Here is a 20,281-nt window from a genome sequence, read left to right on the forward strand (position 1 = left end):
GGAGGTGCTGCGGGCGGAAGCACCGCCCGCCGGGAGGAGGGAGGGAGCGGCGGCATGAGCGGGGGGAAGCCGGAGGCCGGCGCTGCGGGTCGGCCCCGCGGAGGTTGCCTGCGGGAGTACCCGGCGCTGCCGGTGTGGGTGGTGGAGGACCACCAGGACGTGAGTGCCCGGCGCTGGGCTGCCGTGGGATGGGCCGTCCCTCCGGTGGTGCATGGGGAGTGGCTTCGTTCGTTCGCTCGTTTGTCCGCGGCGCGGAGGCTCAGTCTGGCTGGTGGATCCCCTGTGCTGGCGCTGACGGATTCCCCGGGGGGATGCACTTTCCTGCCGTCTGTCCGGGTTCTGCCCGCTCCATGCGCTTCCGTGGGAACAGCCTTGCCCTCTACAGCCATGCACAGACACTTAAACTGCCTTCCCTTCCACTGCTGAAACATAAATGAAGTTCAGGACTCAGGAGACTTTCCCATTCACCGATTAAGTTAATTGTCATCATTACCGTGATCGGATTTTGACATCTTTTTAAGGAATTATTGCTGACTTTTTTCTTCTTTGGGTTGTAGTTGCTATAGTTAAATAGAAATTATACCCACATTACCCTGCTGTTATAATTTGCTGGGCTTTAGAGCAGTACTTGGAAACTCAAGCCACTCTGGTGTCTGACAGCAGATATAATCACATCCCAGCAAGCAGATTGACTGCCACTTGTTGAGAAATGTTAAATGTGGAGCTTTGCTTTTTTAGTTAAGTCATTGAAAAAGGGAGTGAGGGAGAAATTGCTTTTGAACTGCTGTTTCTGGTTTCTCATAGTTTTATTTTTAATAGCAGCATAAATTTAGGCCTTCATCCTAAGTAACAGATTATTTACTAGATTCTTTGCAAAATGTTTTTATCTCCACAGCAGCCATGCATGGTGAGGAATGCATAGGGAAGGAAATACAGGGGCAGTGTTCTGCAGAAGAGGAAAGGCATTACTGGGGTTTAGTTGTAAATGCGAAAAAAAAGCCCTACGAATTGAGTTGATTCATTAGTTTAGTGAGAAGCTACTGCAAACAAGACTTCCTATAAAGAAGGAAAAAGGCTGTGATTCTTTAGCAGTTTCTCATGTAGAATGCTTGGACTTATAATGATTATAGTTCATGAGTTGTCTTGCCTCTGGAGTTATTTCCCCTTTGTATTGTCTTCTGTCTCCTCCTTCCTCTAATCCAAACTCTAAAGGAATAAGAGTGGGACTAATGTTTTTGCTGTTAAAGTGGTTGCATTTTTCAGCTTACTGGTTATCATTAAAATGTTATTATTCATATTGCTTTAGGTGCTGCCTTTCATCTATCGTGCCATTGGTTCAAAGCATCTTCCTGCTAGTAACATCAGTTTTGTTCATCTTGATTCCCATCCAGACCTTCTTATTCCTGTGAATATGCCTGCAGACACTGTATTTGACAAAGAAACTCTTTTTAGGTAGGTCCTGGTTACTGCCTCAGAGCACTTTAAGTCTACTTCTTGCTGCCTTTGATTCACAGTGAATATTGATACAATTGAGTAGGAAACATGAACAAAGGAGGTATAATTCAGGTTAAGGTTGTATCTTCCATCTTTTCACTTTTGCTGAAACTTTTTTTTTAAATGGAAAAAGTTACTTTTATGTTTTACGAATGTGGCCAAATATTTGTGTGGTGCATCAAACAGTTTAAGATGTATTAATTTGCTTTGTTTAGTTGTTCAGTAGTATATTATGATATTAGCCCCAGTAGTTGCTCTGGGTAACAGGAAAACACTCTAAGTTGTTGCTTTTTCTGAAGAGCTGTAGTTTTAAATGAGTCTTTCTTTCTTCACACTGAAAAATTGACTTTGAGATTGAAATAGCATATCCTTTGTTGGCATGGTGAATATGTGAAATTGAACAAGATTTTCATGTTAGAATCATAAAGACCAATATTTTCTACCACAATCTGAAGTAGGTAGGGAATAAGCCACAGGGTGGTTTCTACTATTGTCTTCCTCTTCCTGTTTTAAGATAAATATTGATTGCTTCACTATTATGGTGATTTATAGCAATTACAAGCTGATGCAGTTGTTGTGTAAGTACTTTGATCGTCCTACCCATAGTCAGTATTTTGTTCTCTTTTTTTGATTAATGAAAAGTCCAAATGACTCTATCCTAGAATCATCGAATGATTTGGGTTGAAATGGACCTTAAAGATAATCTAGTTCCAACTCCCCTGCCATTGGCAGGGACATCTTCCATTAGACCAGGTTGCTCAATGCCCCATGCAACCTAGTCTTGAACACTGCCAAGCCTGGGTCATCCATAACTTCTCTGGACAATCTGTTTCAATTCTTCACCACCGTTACAGTGAAGAATTTCTTCCTAATATCTAATCTAAACCCACCCTCTTTCAGTTTAAAGCCTTTCCCTGTGTCTTATTGCTGCATGCCCTTGTAAAAAGTCCCTCTCCAGCTTTCTTCCCTTTTAGGTACAGGACGGTTCTATGGGTCTCCCTGCAGCCTCCAGGCTGAACAACCCCAGTTCTCTCACCTTGTCCTCACAGGAGAGGTATTCTAGCCCTCTGATCATCTTCGTGGCCTCTTCTGGACCTGGTTCAACAGGACCATGCCCTTCTTATGTTGAGGGCCCCAGAGCTGGATGCAGTACTCTGGGGGGCATCTCATAAGAGTGGAGTGGAGGGGCGTAATCACTTCCCTCGACCTTCCTGTTATGCTGCTTTTGATGCGGTCCAGGATACAGCTGGCATCATACACGTAAATAAAATAGGGTCTTGATAATGAGGAAAGATGCAAATCTTGCAGATGTGGATTGACTGAATTTAATTACTGAGATGATATTTAAAATCTACTTAGAGCAGTTTACAATAAAACACTCATGAGGTCAGTTGGGAGTTATTTAGAACAATGTTGTGTCCTTGCACTTTCCTCTCTCTGATTTATCAAGAGAAAAAGGATGTAGAATCACAGTCATTAAGGTTGGAAAAGGCCCCTAAGGTTATCGAGTCCAACCAGTAACCTAACACTGCCAGGTCCACCACTAAGTAGTTTATCATCAAAGCACCATGCTAAGAGTGAAGCTGATTGCATTCTGTGTCCAAACTTTTTAAAATCTACTACAAACATTGCAGATTTTCTTTTTTTTTCTTTCTTTCATGATGTTACCCTTACACAGAGTACTAATTTTAGATGATTTGCATGGGGGTTTTAAAGATTTGGAAGATGTTTGTGATGTTCTTGACCATGTTTTATTTATAAGGAGAGTAATATTGTTACCTCTTGTCTTTCTCCATCGATTACAGTGAATTAAGTATTGAGAACTGGATTATACCTGCTGTTTATGCTGGCCATATTTCTCAAGTAGTATGGCTTCACCCACCCTGGGCTCGTCAGATCTCGGAAGGAAAACACAGCTTTCTTGTTGGAAAAGATGTATCAACGACAACAATCAGGTAAATTGTCTGCTGTCAAATGCTAGTAATTTAAAAATTATCTCTGTAGCTTTTCACTGGAATTTTTTTGTGTTCTGGGATAAAGATGAAAATTTAATTTGTAATTTGTATTTGTAATTTCCTTGGGAAATGCCTATTGTAGTTCAGCTTGTATCTATTTACTCTTTGGTCTACCTAGTAAAATTTTTATTTGGTAACAGCCATGATTCTGTTTTTCTGGTGTGAGGTTGGTTTTTTTGCTTTTTTGCTTTTTTTTTTTTTTTTTTTTTTTTTTTTTTTTTTTTTTTTTTTTTTTTTTTTTTTTTTTTTTTTTTTTTTTTTTAAGTTAGTCTACTAGTTAAACAATGAAATAGGTTCTCAGGTGATGAATTCTCCATCCTTTGATAAAGGATGATTGACCTAGGCAGCCTCATCTACCTTTAAAGTTAGTTTTGCTTTGATCAGGTGATTGACTAGAGACTACCAGATGTCTCTTCTTATCTTAATCATTCTGTGATTCAGGTTCTGATCAGAGCCCCTCATCATTCTGCAGGATGCAGTCCATGATAATTTTGCATTCACTATATTCACTGCGTTGTGATTTTGTACAGCTTTAATGGACACTTACAAATCATGTCTCTTTTCAGCATATCGAAGTAAATCTTTTGAAGCAAGTTTAACAGAAGACAGCAGAGAAATCCTTTGTTTTACCACCTTAAATAAAACACTAAATCTCTACTTATTCTGAATCTGAAGCCTAAAGTAAACCTTAATAATAATAATAATGATAACAATGATGATGATGATAATAGTAAAGCATCTAGTGCTTTCAATTACATTTAATCATTTAACCAATATATAGAAATACTTCATGATGGCTGAATAGCTCTCCCAGTTGTGGCCTTAGCTGTCTTGAAAACAACTTTTCAGGCTTCTTTTTGAACACTGTCAGGTATCTTCACTTCAGGTTCTAGGCTTGCCAAATCCGTGAAGGAAGAAAGAGAGAGTCCTCAGAAATACAAACTTGCTTAAAGTTTTGTTGACAACAGATGAATAGGTAATAGATACCTTAGTTAGTGTCCACTAAAGAAAAAGCTGTAGTATGAGCTCATGGTGAACCCTGCAGAATTTCTGGGAAGAGGTTCTGTGAATGCCCAGTCAACAAGATGAAGTTGTGGTCCAGCCTCTCATCTTGGCAAGCTCAGGGAAATCCATCCACAAGACACTGGGGAACTGAGCTTCAGATTTCTCCTGCTTATGAAATTAATTGTCTTCGTGTATCAAATGTAATCAAATGAGGCCCTAACACAAATGAGCAGAAGTTCATGCTTAAGTTTATTTTTAGTCTGAGTTTATGATGCTTAAGGCTAATTGTACAGAAATATGGCTGAAATAAGCAGAGGTTTTAGTATTGTTGCTTTTGTTGAATTAGTTCGGGTGGTTTTTTTTTGGTTTTTTATATAAGTGAATTCAGTTGATACCTAGCTATTTATCCTCTAGTTACCGTTAAATAATTTAATTCTAGTTAAATTCTACCAATTAATTAATAATATTTTACTTTTACTAAATCAATATTTATACATTTCAGGGCACTTCTCAAGCCCAACTAACATAATTTTCCTGGAAAATTAGAAAGGACAAACTGTCTATAGCTTTGCAGTCTTTTATGCCATAATATTGACAATATCTTGTTCAGTTCTGAATATTGTCTTTAAAATGCAATGCAATGGCAAATTAATCACAGTAGCACATAATATAGAATCTTTTTTCTTATTCATTAAAACCTTGTAGGATTATCATAAAAATAAAGGATGAATTTATATATATATTTATTCCACAATAAAGAAATGGAAAAAATTTTAATTTAAAAACCTAAGGATTGAAATTTTGTCTACACAGTTTTATTGCTTTCATTACCCATAACAAGTCTGTTTATTCTTCTTTGGATCTTTAAAGTATAAAATGCTTTTTCCTAAGCTTTTTGCCAAGATGTATATTAACTGTGAGTTACTGTCGATTGTAGGGTTACAGGCACAGATCATTACTTTCTAAGTGATGGTCTTTATGTTCCTGCTGATCAGCTGGAAAACCAGAAGTCCCTAAATTTACACGTCATTCTCATCAACCCTTCTGAATCATCACACGTCCATGAAGAAAACGGTGAAGTAGCATCTGCTAAAAGACTGAAGCTAAATACAGATGACATAGCAAGCACCACTTCTGCCTCTTCATCAGTGGGTCTTGGTGACCTTGATAACAGCACTCCAGACGTGAAGAAAAAGGAAGTACAAAATGCAAGTGCCCTGAATAGGGCAGGAACCTCACCAGAGTGCTCAGCTTCAAGCTGTCTCAAAAACAGTGAATGCCCAATAAGTGAAATTGTTAAAGATGTGTGCCAAGTGCTGCAGAAAGGCGATGCATATGTTTTGGACATTGACTTAGATTTTTTTTCAGTTAAAAATCCATTCAAAGAAATGTACACACAGGTAAGCCTAACGATTGAATGGCCTCGTTTAGTCATAGTCTTAGTGTTTATGTCTATGGAGAAACTTTCACCTAAGCTCAGTTAGCAGAGTAGCTGATCAGAGTTAAAGATTCATGGTAATATTTTAAAGAGAGACATTCTAGGGAGTGTACATGACAAAAATTTACAACCACCAAATATGGGGAAATTCTTACATTTGACAATAGTATGGAGAGTGCATTCAAGTCCAGAGGTATATTGCTCATTTGTGCTTGTTGCTTGGGACATAAAAGCTATGCTTGGGTTTCCACAGGTAACCTTCCAAATACCCACAGCAAGATTCATCAGGGAGGAACCATAGAATGGCAAATTGTGTCATTTTTTACCCTTCATAACAAGCTATTAGAAAACCACAGTGGTATCAGGAGACTGCCTTTCAAAAGGCATGGTGGTGTTGAATGTCCAGAGAGTGGTAGCTTGTCCTGATGAGAGGCTGTTATGCTCATTATTGTCTACAGTACTAGAGTAGGGGAATGATCATGGTGATCACATTCTTTTTTTGAAGAAGGAAAGCTTTGAAGATTTGGTTTCACATTTGAAGAGTCTAATTCTTTTTCCTCTTTTTTTTTTCTTTATCAAAGACAGAATATGGGCTCTTGCAAGAGTTGTATAATTTCAAGAAGCCGCATAAAAATGCAACAGAGGTATGATATTTCCTTTTGGGATGTATGAGGGAATGATTCTTTTTATGAGGGAATGATTCTTTTTATTTACCCAATAAAAATGAGTTACGTCAACAGGAAGGAACCTATCAAAGGTGCTTAATGAAGTGGTCTTAAATTAAACTACATGGCATGCTGAATGCTAATCAGCAGCATCTTAGGAATTCTTTCCTATTAAATGTTTTGATTAAATGAGTGAATTGCGTAAATATTTAGCATGAGTGTGAAAATTAATTTCTGTAAACAAATGGTAATTGACAAGGAAGGAATGAAAACATTGTAAGTCATCTGCAATGTTGTTCTTTTTATGGCTCAGCAGGGCTTTGGTTTGGTGGGGGTTTTTCCTTTGGTTTTTTTGGTGGCAGGTTCTTTTTTTTTTTTTTTCTCCTCCAGGCTCTTCCCTTCCTTGTCCTAGTTGCTCTTGCTCGATAGCCAGAGTTGTGATGATTGTCTAATTGGATTTTTACCTCTCTAATTAGATGTGGAAAGGATGATATTATGCCACTGTAATGTACTTTTTATTTTACGTCATCTGTGCTTCTGAGTCTAGGAAATGTAAGCTTTTGTAATCTCATCTGAACACTGTTAGAGAGAAATTCAATACATATAATTAGCACAAATTAGTGAAACCTAATTAATATATGTGTATAAAGAAATAGAGATATGTGGAACATTGGCAAACCGATTTTCATACCTCTTAGTAAATCAACAATAAAAACAGGTACATATTTAAAAGATGACTTTTTTAAAATTGTTGTGGGAAAGACAGAGCAAAGTGAGATGATTTATTCTGAAGGGATAACAGCTTCTACAGGCATTTACTGTGATCATCTTGAATTGATATGCCATGGTAATTAATCAGTTGTTTCGAATCCCCCTCTTCCAGTAGATCAGTCACTACAGAGTTTAAATCATAAGGTAAGCCATGATATTCTTACTTTATTTTTTTACTAACATACTGTTATATATGCTTATCTAAAGGAAAGCTTGCTGGATTGTGTTGAAAACCGTGTTCATCAGCTGGAAGACCTGGAAGCAGCATTTGCAGATTTGTGTGACAGTGATGATGAAGAAACCCTACAGAAGTGGGCTTCCTATCCTGGGTAGGAGAATTATAAATGGCTTGAAATGCAAACAGAAGTTTTGGAACTGATTAGCCCAGCATTTTGATAATGGAGAAGGATAGCATCTATGCAAGGATACTGTTTTTCCTTTAGTTCTAGGGGAGAAAGAGTCAGACAAAATAGAAAGAAAGTCAGTCTGTTGTCTTCAGCAGCACTGTAGGCCTTTGAAGCTCAATCTTCTCTAGCTTGGTGCAAACTCTGTTTTCTGTGGTTGGAGGCATTTTGTTGACTAAAAACTTAGTCATTGGTGTGTATCAGAGTTCTCAAAAAAACAACAAACCAAGGAGGACACGGAGAAGCAATTCTTTGGTGCTCCCGAAGGGTCAGCTTTCTATGGGAAAATAGAAAATGAGTGAAACATTGTATCTCAGCAACTGTCTCCCATGCTGAACAGCATCACTGTGCTTTTAAACAAATGTTTTCAGCTGAAAAGAGACACTGAAAATCTGAGCTTTTCCTTGATGGGAAAATCATTTATTTTCCACATAATGCAGCAATTACTGTCAGACTTCTGTAACAATGACTGTAAAAGTTTGTACGACTTGAGCCACAACAGTTCTGCAGATCTACCCTAAAAGAAGCACAAAGAGGACTTGCCAGAGGCAGGTATAAGGGCTTTATGAGAAAGACCTGGTGAAACAGTGCAGTAGTACTGATAATTTCCACTTTTTCAGTTGCAAGATGACAAAGAGGGGCAAACTTTATTTTCAAATCCTAGGCCATAATAACTTCTACTTTCCTCTTCTTTTTTTCTCTTCTTCCTTTTTTTTTTTTTTTTTGTTTGTTTGTTTTGTTTTTGGGGGGGTTGTTTGTTTTTGTTTTGTTTTGTTTTAACTCCAGAATGAAGCCACTTGTTCAACTAGTTCACAGTTTGAAAAACAGGATGGAAAGCCCAGACTATGAAATGGTAGGTGGCAAGGTAAAAGAGCAGAAAGTAGACAAATTTCAAAAGCATAGCTTCAGTAGGGAGGGAAAATTCATACTTCCTTTCAGATTTGCTTCTTGATTCAGGGCTTTGTGAGAGTTTGTTAGTTTTCCTGGGTTTTTATGTCTCATTACTTAGGCCAGCTTTTCTTTTTAAAGCTGCTAAAATTCTATTCTGCTTGTCTGTATTTAGGCAACATTAGTGTGATCTTTCAGGACTGTGATGTCTTGAGCCTCACTCTGTGAAGGGAGGTTTCATTTCATCAGGATCTGTTGATCTTCTTTATAGAATTTAAGATAAGATACCTATTTATAGAGAACCAGAGCTATGATCTTCAAGGACTGCAGCACAGTCTGAATTTATAGAAAAGGTACAGTGTACTGGAGATAATGAAACAATCCATACAACCTCCAGATTTTTATTTGTTTCATTTAAAGAACAAGCTGGGGCAAAAAACCCGCAACTCTTACTGTATGAAGAGGTGTAAGTTACCTACTGGGCTAGGGAAGGCATGCTAGAGAGCTTCTACGCAGATAGTATGTATCAATAGTTCATCAACAGAAATTAAATCTCTGTTTAATTTACCTGTAGGTCCATCAGGCTGGTTTGACCTGTGATTATATGGAGCTTCCTCACCATGTTAGCACTGAAGACGAGATTGAAGGCCTCATACAATCCATTAAAGTTCTTCTAAAAGATATGCCCAAGCCCACGCTTGTGACTGTTGCTCGGTAAGACTGTGTAGACATTTTTAGTTTAAAAAGCTCAGATTATGCTCATGAAGATAAGTGATTTTATCAGCATAGCACTGGTTGGTACATCTTAAGTCCTGTCTTAAAGTGGAAGCCTTACAGTATAGTAAAAATTGACATTTGGAAATATTGATCATAAAGCAGTGACAGCATCTACACAGGTAAGGGAAGACTCTGCACTGATGGCCAGTTTTACTGGGCTTTAAAGTATCTGGCACAGATTTCAAAAGCTGTGAAAACATGATGACTTCATCTGCTTCAGCACACGTTCTATAAAGTTTGTGATGAGACCTTGTGTATGCTGGGATTGAGAGCTGTCACTGGAGTTCAGGCATCTTCACTACTTCCTTTACTTGTGCTAATTAGAGCAAAGCTAGGACAAGCCTGCATGGGCTTCCATGGGCTTCCATCCCACCTTCCTTCTTCTCTTAGTTTAGGGTTTATTGTACTATAGGTAGGATTTCTGGTGAAACTTCTGCTGGAACTGGTTTTCGTCTAATGCCTGAAAGCAATCTATATTCTTTAAGGCTCTAGTAAAGCTTTGTTATGGAGTAAAAGTTACGTTTCCAGGACTGTAAGGGTATTATTTAGGAGAAAAGGTTGGAGTTTGAGGCCAGGGACCTGGGAGAACCAGGGATCTGTCATGGGAAAACCTAATCTGGAGGCCGCAGTGTATCTGTTGTCAAATTGTTGCAATTTAATCATTCAGAAATACTTAGTGTGCTGTTGAAAGGGCAGGCAATAATAGCGGAAGGTGACATGAAGCTGTCTTTGTCAACAAGAAATAATATGGCTAATCCCTGCAATAAAAGAAAGCTGTATTCCCTGTTCCAGCTGCAGGATTGTCATCCAGTATTGCAGAGAAAACAGAATCATCTCTCTAGATCTTGACAGATAAAAATTCAAGAAGTGTCGGCTCTGCTAGTATTGGTTTGCAGTTCATTAATAGATACCGTAAAAAATGTTATATCCCAGGGATTGTGAAGATTTGTTTTTCAAGTTTTCCTACCTACTTAACGAGTAGCATTTGAATATTTCAATGTTAACTTTCCATGTGTCCTTTAGTTAGATCATTTGCTTTAACTTTGTCTGCCAACATGTTCTGTGTCAGATTCAGGAAGAGAGTAAAATTGGAAAGAAGATTAGGTCACATTCCTGATCTGTTGCAGACTTTCTATTCAGCTTAAAAAGTAATGAGAAGATCCACAGAACTACACTTTAAAGGAGTATGGGGAGGCAGAACTTGCCAAAGTTTGAAAGTAGCTTCAGCTTAACCACAGAGCCTTACAAGAATACACAAGGTGGTCATGGTGGTGATATCTGTATTCTCTTATGCCTTTTTCAATTCCTTTTTACAGATCAAGTTTGGATGACTATTGCCCTTCAGAGCAGGTTGACATGATTCAAGAGAAGGTTCTCAGTTTACTTGGTTCGGTGTATGGCTCTCTGAATGTGCACTTAGATTACTCAAGCACTTCATCATCTTTGTGACCTTGCTTCATGTATTGCTGTCTAATGCAGTGGATTAATTTAAATTGCATATTAGCTATGGTTGCAAGGGGAAAACTACTGTTATTTCAGCAGGTGGCACTAGAACCCAAGCTGACCCAGAGCTAGTTTTGAGTTGCATTACTTTCTCTAAGTCAGCTACATCTGAACTGTTTGTTACCTGTTTGGCTTTGTTTAGATTAGTTCTGTGATTTTTATTTTTACTGTCTTTCTTCTTAAAATTGGTGCAAGAGAAATTACTTTTTGTCTATAAAATGACGCTTTTTGTCTGATTTCTTTGTGTCTGTAAAAAAAACCCAAAATATATAATTTCTTAAAATAAATTTCTTAAAATAAAATAAAATATATAATTTCTTAAAATATCTTTTATGTACTTTTTTTTTTTTTGAGTTTGATGAGTAACAGATTTTTTCATGAGTTGCACTGTGTCTTTTAAAAAAATATCTGAATAATACCTTTAAGACTGTAGGTTTTTATAGTGATCTCTCTTAATTGTTGTGCTTGAGATGAACTTCTCATTTCTACAGAGCAGCTTATGGCTTCTGCCCCATCCACAGAATATCATTTATATTTATACTCTCTGTCATTAATATTGTCTTATTTTGCCTCAGTATTTCATTGATGGCTCATATAATGTTCCTAATGTACAGACGTTGGCTTGATATTTTCACTTTTACATAATTTTGAGGATAAAAAGTGTGTGTACATGTGCATGCTTTTATCTTTGGAATCCTGTAAGGAATTGAATTGATAGTTTCTTCAGAAACAAAGATTTAGCTTCACTGAAGTCAGCAGCAAAACTTTTTGTACCAGTTTTTTGCTCACTTCCATATTGCTATTTGGAAAATAACAGTTTTAGAAATGTTTAATTTAGAAATCAAGGGTTTATTTGGGAGTGAAACTGAAATGGGAAAGAAAAAAATGCCACCTAGAATATTGTTATTTATTATGAATACATTTTGCTTATAATTTCTTCTGAAATAGTTAAGTTCATTTGCTAACATCACTCTTTGCACTACAGTGACTTTGTGCACTTTTACAGTTTTTTTATTGCTTCTGCTGTTGATATAAATGGCCGTATTATAGATTGTAGATACATAATCATTCTTAAATATCTCTTACAGTAGGATAAATTCCATGGCGACGGACCCACCTTCTTTGTGTTTTTGTGACCCATCTGTCACAAAGACATATCTAGCCTTGGAACCAGTTTCCTTAATATTTCATAAGTTATAAACAGCCATACATTGCATATAGAAATGAAGTACAGTCATATCATGGGATGATTGTGTAGAGATTGGGGTTTTTTTAAAGTTAGCGAAGCTTGCTGGGCATTGCATAAGGCTGTAGAAAACAAAAAGAAAGGAACACATGTAGGACACAGCTGAGCCCCTCAGCCAAAGGCGGGTGTGCAAGAGCCCTGGGGAAAGGCTGGGCAAGGGAGGGCAAAATGCTGCCCAGCAGCCAGGGCCGAGGGATCCAATTGGGGGAACCTTTAGCATGGACCAAACTCAGCAGTGTTTGTGTCTCTGCCTGGGTGCTGCTTTGTGGATTCCTTGGTTGGTGAGGTGACAAAAATAAATCTACTCTTTGCATTTTGTCTGTGGTTTTGTGGTTGTTCCTGTGCCCTGCCTGTGCTGGTTTACACACACATATTCACTGTGGCTCTGCAGAATTAAACTAACATCATGAATCGTCTATTTGGTATCCAAGTTATTTAAGAAATCTTCCTTTCAAGCACAGTTTTTGTTTATGAATGTCAAATTGTTATCTTCTGAAATGTGTGACTAACACAAACTGTATAATACACTCCAGAAAATGCCAGTCTCAGTTATTGAGTCATTAATTTCTACATTAAGGATATTTGCAAGGTTGTTTTTTACTTTGGCAAAAAGTAATCAAGCCAAACCAGAAACAGGTATCTCTATTTCTCACTTCTATGTATAGCTTATTTATTAACCACACATACAAAATCCTCCATTCCCTATATCTGCCTCAATGTCCTTTCAGCTTATTTCAAATATCTATTATGCAGAACAACTCCTCTAATTACTGCTATAAGGATGAGACATGAAGGCCCATTAGAAATAAATTCACTTGAGGATATTAGCATAGCAGCACCATATAAAACAGCAGCTTCATATTGTTTCTTGTAGCTGGATGTCCCTGCCAGCTCTGCTGCTCCTTTTGGCACCTCTTAGGAGTGAGGATGCCCACTTGGGAGGGCATTTGCAGATATTTGCAGATGAATCTCAGCAGTAGAGATATGCAGAGATAGTTCTGTCATAGTTGTGGCTCAGCTTCCAAGATTGACCATCAACCTGAGCATTTTGATATAAACATAAAACTATTACACATTTCCATACAATATGAAATAGAGCCTTAAACCAAATATACTGAGTAGTGTCTTCTCTGTGCATCACCAGCTCTGCACCTCAGCCACACTGCTGTTTCCCAGCTTGTCACTGCAAAACAAAATTAGCTTTTTCAAGAAAAATGAACTGGAGATGAGTCAGATGGCTGAGGTTATCATGTCCTTTGTTACCATTTCTTTCTCTCCTTGAGGCTTCTGTCTCTGGCAGCTCTGTCCCTTCCCTTCCTCTGCTAACTGCAGTGTGAGTCAATCACCCTAGTCTCAGCCAGAGTTGGACTGTGGGGTTGAAGAGTCGACTGCATACATATTTCTTCCTGCTGCTATTGTGAAAGAAGAAAATAATTATCCAACAAGGTCAGACTTAGAGGAAGAAATCCTTCCCTGGAGGTATTTAAAAGATGGGTGGATGTGGCACTTGGGGACATGGCTTAGCGGTGAACTTGACCATGCTGAGTTAACAGTTGAACTCAATGACCTTAGAGGTCTTTTCCAACGCAAACAGTTTCATGATTCTAAGACAGCATATGGGTCCTGTCTCCTTATGCATCCACTGAACAGCACTTGGAAGGGCCCCTTCTGTCCTGCTTGATGGCCCCTGTTGTCCACATGAGTGCCACAAACCATTTCCACGTCCCATCCATCATCAGGAGGGAGGACATAAGGCACCAGTTTTCTGCCTTTAGTTTTCAGTGTCTTTTGCAGGAGGAAATCCTCTGTGCCCACAGCAGAGGTGGAGCTCCCACACCCCAAAGTAGATGGCAAGTCATGGACCCAACAAACCCAGTCCCAGCTCCTGCCTTGGCACAGGCTTCCTCCTTCACTGTTGTCAGGTTCAACTGCAAGCCTGTCCTGGGAGAGAGGCAATCTGGCTAAGTCTGCGCTGGCCCCAATGGAGAATCATAGCACCCCCACAAAAGGTGTAATAATTCCTTACCTGTCTTTGAGGCTGTGGGCCACTGGCTGTCCTACTTCTCTGTCACAAGCAGAGCTCATGAAGGTGCAGGATCCATTCGCTAGTGCTCACCTCCCTGCAAATTTACAGGGACTCTCATCTCCCTCCTCTCTCGGGTATGATAACTCTCTTCTGCAAAGGAAAGCTGTTGCTCACCATATCCCCAAATATCCAAGGAATGGCTCTGATCTGAATTTTTGTCTAGTTCTGTGTTGTGGCTGGGTACTTTTTTACAGTTTAATAGCAATTTACTTTGAGTATACATAATTTCAATTAGTGATACTTAGCCCTCTCAAGGAAGCACACATCTCACTGGAGAGAGACAAATCATTCCAGCCTTCGCATGCTAAATGCTAGTTAAATATTTTCATTGGTTTCCCTAAATGTCCTAATGGTTTTGCACCATCTTCTACCACAGAGGACTGCATTGTCTGCTAGGGAGCCTTCTTATGGGATTGCATGCCTTTAGCAGAATTGTTAGCATATATTTTTACTTAAGACCCTTGACAAAACAAATATTCGTGTTCGTCTTTCACTACTTTACGCAATGAGGTGCATTATGTGCAAATTTAGGGCTGGGCCTCCCAAAACATGTCTAACATACCCTGCCCTAAGCGATACTAAATCTCAGAATTATTCAATGTCCTGTGTCAGCTAGTCAAGAAATATTTCCCAGCAGAGTTATTAATATGGAGCTGAGATACTGTGCTGAATATCACTGTACTACATTCTTTTCTAATGGTTATGTCTTTTGTGCTCTTTTTACTACCCAGCATCTCTTCCAGCCATCATTATAATTGCCATAAACATGACTTTAATAAGATTCCAAGGTATACAAAAGCCTTATGGAACACCCTGCCCTGCACCAGGTGATCCTTCCCTGCTACTTGATTTTGCTCAGCTGTGAACACTAACAGCCAGGCTAACTCAAATGCCTGACTTAAATGTATCAAAGCCTGCCTTACAGCTTTCTTCTCTTTACTTCAGCTTTACTTATTTTATCACCTTAAAGTAGTACAGGTCACTAGCTACCTAATTCCCATTAACATTGAGCTTCTGCTATAATTTTTGTAATTCCAGTTGCCTAAACTCAGATGCCCCCTTGTTTCTATAAGACTAGCTCCTCTGAGTAACTCCCTGCTTTGGCTCTAGGCCAGTCATTAAACTGGAATGTGTCTGGTCCTCCTCATTCAGGACATAGTGCTAATTCTTCTCCAGAGGCAATATTGATGTGATAAACTCAGTCCCTCCTCAAACCCTGAATATGCTCCTTTTTTTAAGTGTAGCATTTTGTGAATGCCTGTAACTAAAATCAGAACATGGATGGATTTTGTTTCCATGCCCCTAAATGCTATTTTATTTCAAGTAAATATGGGACTGCTCACTGAAGTTCCTGAGAAGTGAAAGTCAAAAAGCCGATGCGTTAGTGACTTCCATTTCCCAGATAGTCCAGAAGTTTCAGAGCATGTCAATATTATATCGTACAGAAATACTTCACTGATTTTGGCTTCCTTGTTTATAAATTGCAATAATAGAAATATGTTTACAAAATATATATAGCATACTGGTTGCCATAGCAAATTTGACAGAATAAAACCTATGGATTAAAATTTCTGCCTTTGATTAGGGTATGAATGCTTCTCCTTTTCTAACAAGTCACTCCATGTATCGTTAGACACTGAAGAATAGAATTAGTTCCCTTTTTTCCTGTTTCTCATATTTCAAGGAGGCAAACAATCCTAGTAATAAAACTTCTCTTCCTTCCCCTCACACTTGCTCATCCTTATTTTTTAATCTACTTCCTTGGCCTTGCTTGTCTCTTTTTTGCTTTTAAGCTTTTAATTCATTTGATATTGTCTGACTCTACACAGCAGTCAAATATTCAGCCTTAAAAGTACATAAGGCATGAGACACCTCTAAGCCCTGAATGCTGTAGTAGTAAATATTCTACTTTAGCTACCTCTAATGTTAGTATTGTAAATCCTACCTTAAGTCATAACCTTGTGCACAGTGTAAGTAAGTACCACTTAAGATCATCAAATTAGACGTCATATTCAAGAGCTAGTAATACAGTCATGCTGCTTAAGCCTGTTGCCAAAATGTCCTCATAATTAGGTCCAACAGCTGAAAAGAAGGACTATTCAGTGGACGAAATGCCTGGGTCTGGCCCCATGGAGAAGAAATACTTTTAAAGCACTGAATGCCATTGTGGATGAATTGCCACTAATATATTTATTTTTGCTCTTGCCAATAAATTGACATAGGCCAACAAGCTTTTGAAAAGTGACTTGAAACAGAAGAGAGTCTGCTTACTTAATGGTATTTTTAGGACAAAATTGCAGATATAAATGTGTTGTATTATCCCCTTCTTTTGTGTCTTACATCCTTCCTCCCTGCTCTCTCCCAAAAATAGTCCCTCCAATTTCCATTTCTCCCTTTTGTGTTTTATTGTCTAATTTTTGAAGCCTAATTTTATAATTCATAATAGGTAATTAAAAAAAAATCACCTCCCCTTTGATTCACTGGAAACAACATCTTTTTTATCTGTAATTTTAGTAGTCTGTAAACATTTTTCATACAGAGTTGTTGCTTATGTTTTAATGAGTTTAATGTGTTTGCTTCAATTTGTAGTCTTTTAAATTTTTTTTAAGATTAAGGAAATGTATGAATACAAGTAATTTCATCTGAAAACCTAAATGTATTAATTGAAATAAGACCAAAATATTCCAAATTAAATATTTAAGAAGAAAACTACATTTTTTTATTAAAAAAATTTAATTTACTAACATTATCTGAGAACAAGTAAAATATTTTCAACCAGTATGCTAAAATACTGTCTAAAACTTAACAGTTGTGGGTTGATGATTTATTGTACTTAATTTCTTCTGTATTTTTCTTTCAGAAGCAGTCCTTGTCATATTTAATATCACATTATATAATGTGAAAGAAAAAAAAATTAAAATATCCACCACAGTACTCTGCAAGTCACAGCAGCTTCCAAGTCCACTTCCTAGAGTTCCCTTTTAGTGACGTCCATAGTTCTACAGGAGTAATCAATAAAATTGATGAAAGGGCTTCAACACTAGATTATTTATTGTATTTATTTATTTACTACCTTTAGCTTTCTTCTCTGTAAGTAAAAAGCATAACCTTCTTCTGAATTTTAAAAATTGGTTTACAATGTGCAATTGTTTGATTTTTTTCATGAATGAAAAAGAGCTTTCCAGAACATTTGGGTTTTTTTACATGGAAGAGTTTATTTATTCCTGATAATATTTATACTATTCTTGTCTGAAAACTGTTTTCCACTATCTATGCCTATTTCTTACCTTTGGTGAGTTTTCAAATCAGGCCAGTACTTATTTGATCCCAACAGAAATTTATTTTTTCGTATTGTCTTGTATTTGCCTGGGGTAGAGCTAATATTTTCTTACTAGCTGTTTTGGATTCAGTATAGAATAATGTTGATAACACACTGATGCTAAGTAGTGCTTCCCCTAAGTCAAGGACTTTTCAGCGTCTCATGTTCTGCCAGTGAGGAGGTGCGCAAGAAGCCGTGAGGGAACATGGCCATGACAGCTGACCTGAACTGGCCAAAGCGCAATTCCATACCATAGAAATGTCGTGCCCAGTATATAAACTGGAGGAATTACTCAGAGGGGAATGTGACTGATGCTGAGGGACAGGCTGGGTATCAGGTGGTAAGCAATTGGATTGTGTATAATTTGTTTCTATTGGGTTTTATCTCTCTCTTTTCCTCTCCTTTATTGTCATTGTTGTTGTTGTGATCATCATTATCATTATCATTATCATTATATATTAACTTGTTTTAATTATTAAACTGTTCCTATCTCAACCCAGGAGTTTTAAGTTTTTTTTGCAGATTCTTCTCCCTATCGTACCACGGATGAGTGGCAGCATGGTACTTACTGAGTTGCCAGCTGTGGTTAAACCATAACACATACAAATATGACCATCCTATGGTCAGTTTCTTACCTAGGTATTAAAAAAAAAGTGATCATTTTATTGATCACACTTTGCAACATAGCATATTAGGAATCACTTAAGACAAGTAAATATGAGATTAAACTTGTAAAGATAGGGCAGGCATGAATAAGTATGTCATCACTGTCTTTAGGGATTTGCCTGTAAAGCATTATAAAGAATTATAAACAGCTTACTGGTCTCTTGTCTTAGAAGAACTTGTAGCTAAATTCTATAGCTGGAATCTTTACAATGCAATCCCTTATGTATACATTAGTGCATACCTGTAATTGTATACACAATCTGTAATGATATAGTGCATAGCAGTTCATCTCTTACTAAGACTTATTTTAAATATGCATTAATCTTCATCAACCTACACTTCATTGAACCTTCACAATCACAGTGAGTGTTCTACTGAGTAAAGGAGAAAAGGAAGAAGGAAATGTTATTCCATCATTTGTCATGTTTGTTACTGCAAATTTTTTATGTCTCTGACTCTTTGTCTATTTGTGATTTAGCAGTGAAAACACAGGATCTAGTAAGTTGCTTATGAAAGAGTGACTGCTAAGTACCTTTGACATGATCTCAAATATGTTTATTCTCTGGGACTTCTCCCTGTGGCCAGCAGGACTAATGACGTGGCTATGTTGTGATAACAAAATTTTGATTTTCAGAATTATGTATTTCCTAAGGCTGGAATAACATAAGGTATGATCTGTCTGCTGGTAAAGATCAAGTTGTATGTATTCTTTTCAAACACTGATAGCTGCAGAGAGGAAAACCAATTTCTTTTCCTTTAAAAATAAGAATGTAGAATGTAACACACAAAGAAAATAATGTATTGTTTGTATTTGGCACGTTTTGAAAATTGATCTTCCAGTTGCAAAACGTAAGTCTGAGAAGAAATTTAATGACACAACAATTTTCTGTTTTTTTCCTCAGAAGTAGGAATTATAGTAACACAAGTTACATGAGTATTTGGTAGGGTAGAAAAATAATCCCAGATATGGTTTAGAAGCTTTATTTACTTCATAAACTGCGGAATATTTCAGGACAGCAAAGGATGCTGGTGGTGGTTCTTCAGTCATGGAAGGAAAAGACAGTGACAGACCTACTTATCTTTCACTGTATAATAAGCTATCATGCAAAAGGAGGTGAATTAACACTTTAAGCCCTATCCATCCATTGAGGGAAGACAGAGAAAAAATTTACTCTGGAGGGGAGCTGGAGAAGTTCTCTAAAGTGTATAGCCTCTTAAAAAAATGAGACTTCTATCACCATGACATGGGAGCCAGTGTGACTGTTGTCCTCCATGTTTCATTTCCCCAGATAAGTTCTGGCTCTGTTGATCTTCCTCAAGCAAACTCTGCAGTGGATTAGCATCTCAGACTTTTCAGCCTCCCACTTTCATAAGATCTGTGTAAAGAGCAAACCAGGAAATGCGAAGAGACATTACAATTTCTCCCAATGAGGCAGCAGCATGAACTGACTAGAGTACACAGACTGATGCATCAGTCTCTCTGGTATGATGGCATCACACACAGGGCAAGAAGCCTCATTAATTCTGGTCTCTCTGAATCTCTTTGATCTTCACACAGTCTGCCAAGGCCTGGGGTAAAGCTGCCTATCCTAGAAATTGCTTCCTGTGTGTCTAGAGTCAAACACAGCAAGTGGACACAACTATGAGAAATAATGCAGCAGAGATGAAGAGCAAACTCATGGGTCAGCAAATCAAAGGAGTTTGGAATGAAAGACAGCTCCAGAAAACCTGCAGCAGGAAAACAGAGCTAAGATCAAGGTCAGCAACTCTGTGTGCAATGGATACAGCTATTCTCTGCACTGCAGTTTGCCCAAGATAAGAGACTCTTGTGCAACACTGAGCCCGTGAGAAAGACACACTCTGTTGACACTTATCTGTGAATATACCTTTACTAGGTTTGGACGTTTTTCTAACATGGGATAGTGAGATGCTAGAAGGAAATATGGGTTCTTACACAGTGTGCGGAGGACAAACGAAAGAAGCAAGAGGAATACAAGAAATGGC

General features: G+C 37.9%; 1 protein-coding gene across 1 annotated transcript; it reads left to right on the top strand.

The window, feature by feature from the left end:
* Nucleotides 1-45: 45 nt before the first annotated feature.
* CUNH5orf22 (chromosome unknown C5orf22 homolog) lies at nt 46-11,220 on the top strand. Its single transcript, XM_027893565.1, has 9 exons — nt 46-159; nt 1,307-1,452; nt 3,300-3,449; nt 5,452-5,914; nt 6,534-6,596; nt 7,596-7,717; nt 8,579-8,645; nt 9,255-9,394; nt 10,774-11,220. The coding sequence occupies exons 1-9, from the start codon at nt 55-57 to the stop codon at nt 10,904-10,906; spliced, it is 1,389 nt and encodes a 462-aa protein (XP_027749366.1). The 5' UTR covers nt 46-54; the 3' UTR covers nt 10,907-11,220.
* Nucleotides 11,221-20,281: the final 9,061 nt, after the last annotated feature.

Source organism: Empidonax traillii, unplaced genomic scaffold (genome assembly GCF_003031625.1).
Source record: "Empidonax traillii isolate 1590-97213 ecotype Southwest subspecies unplaced genomic scaffold, ASM303162v1 scaffold396:size1303734, whole genome shotgun sequence".
Lineage (NCBI taxonomy): Eukaryota > Metazoa > Chordata > Aves > Passeriformes > Tyrannidae > Empidonax > Empidonax traillii.

Bases quoted from the DNA above. Each gene is read 5' to 3' on its own strand.
- CUNH5orf22 (XM_027893565.1), top strand. From the start codon at position 55: ATGAGCGGGGGGAAGCCGGAGGCCGGCGCTGCGGGTCGGCCCCGCGGA. The intron at 160-1,306 runs GTGAGTGCCCGG...ATATTGCTTTAG, and splicing joins TGGTGGAGGACCACCAGGAC to GTGCTGCCTTTCATCTATCG. The intron at 6,597-7,595 runs GTATGATATTTC...GCTTATCTAAAG, and splicing joins CGCATAAAAATGCAACAGAG to GAAAGCTTGCTGGATTGTGT.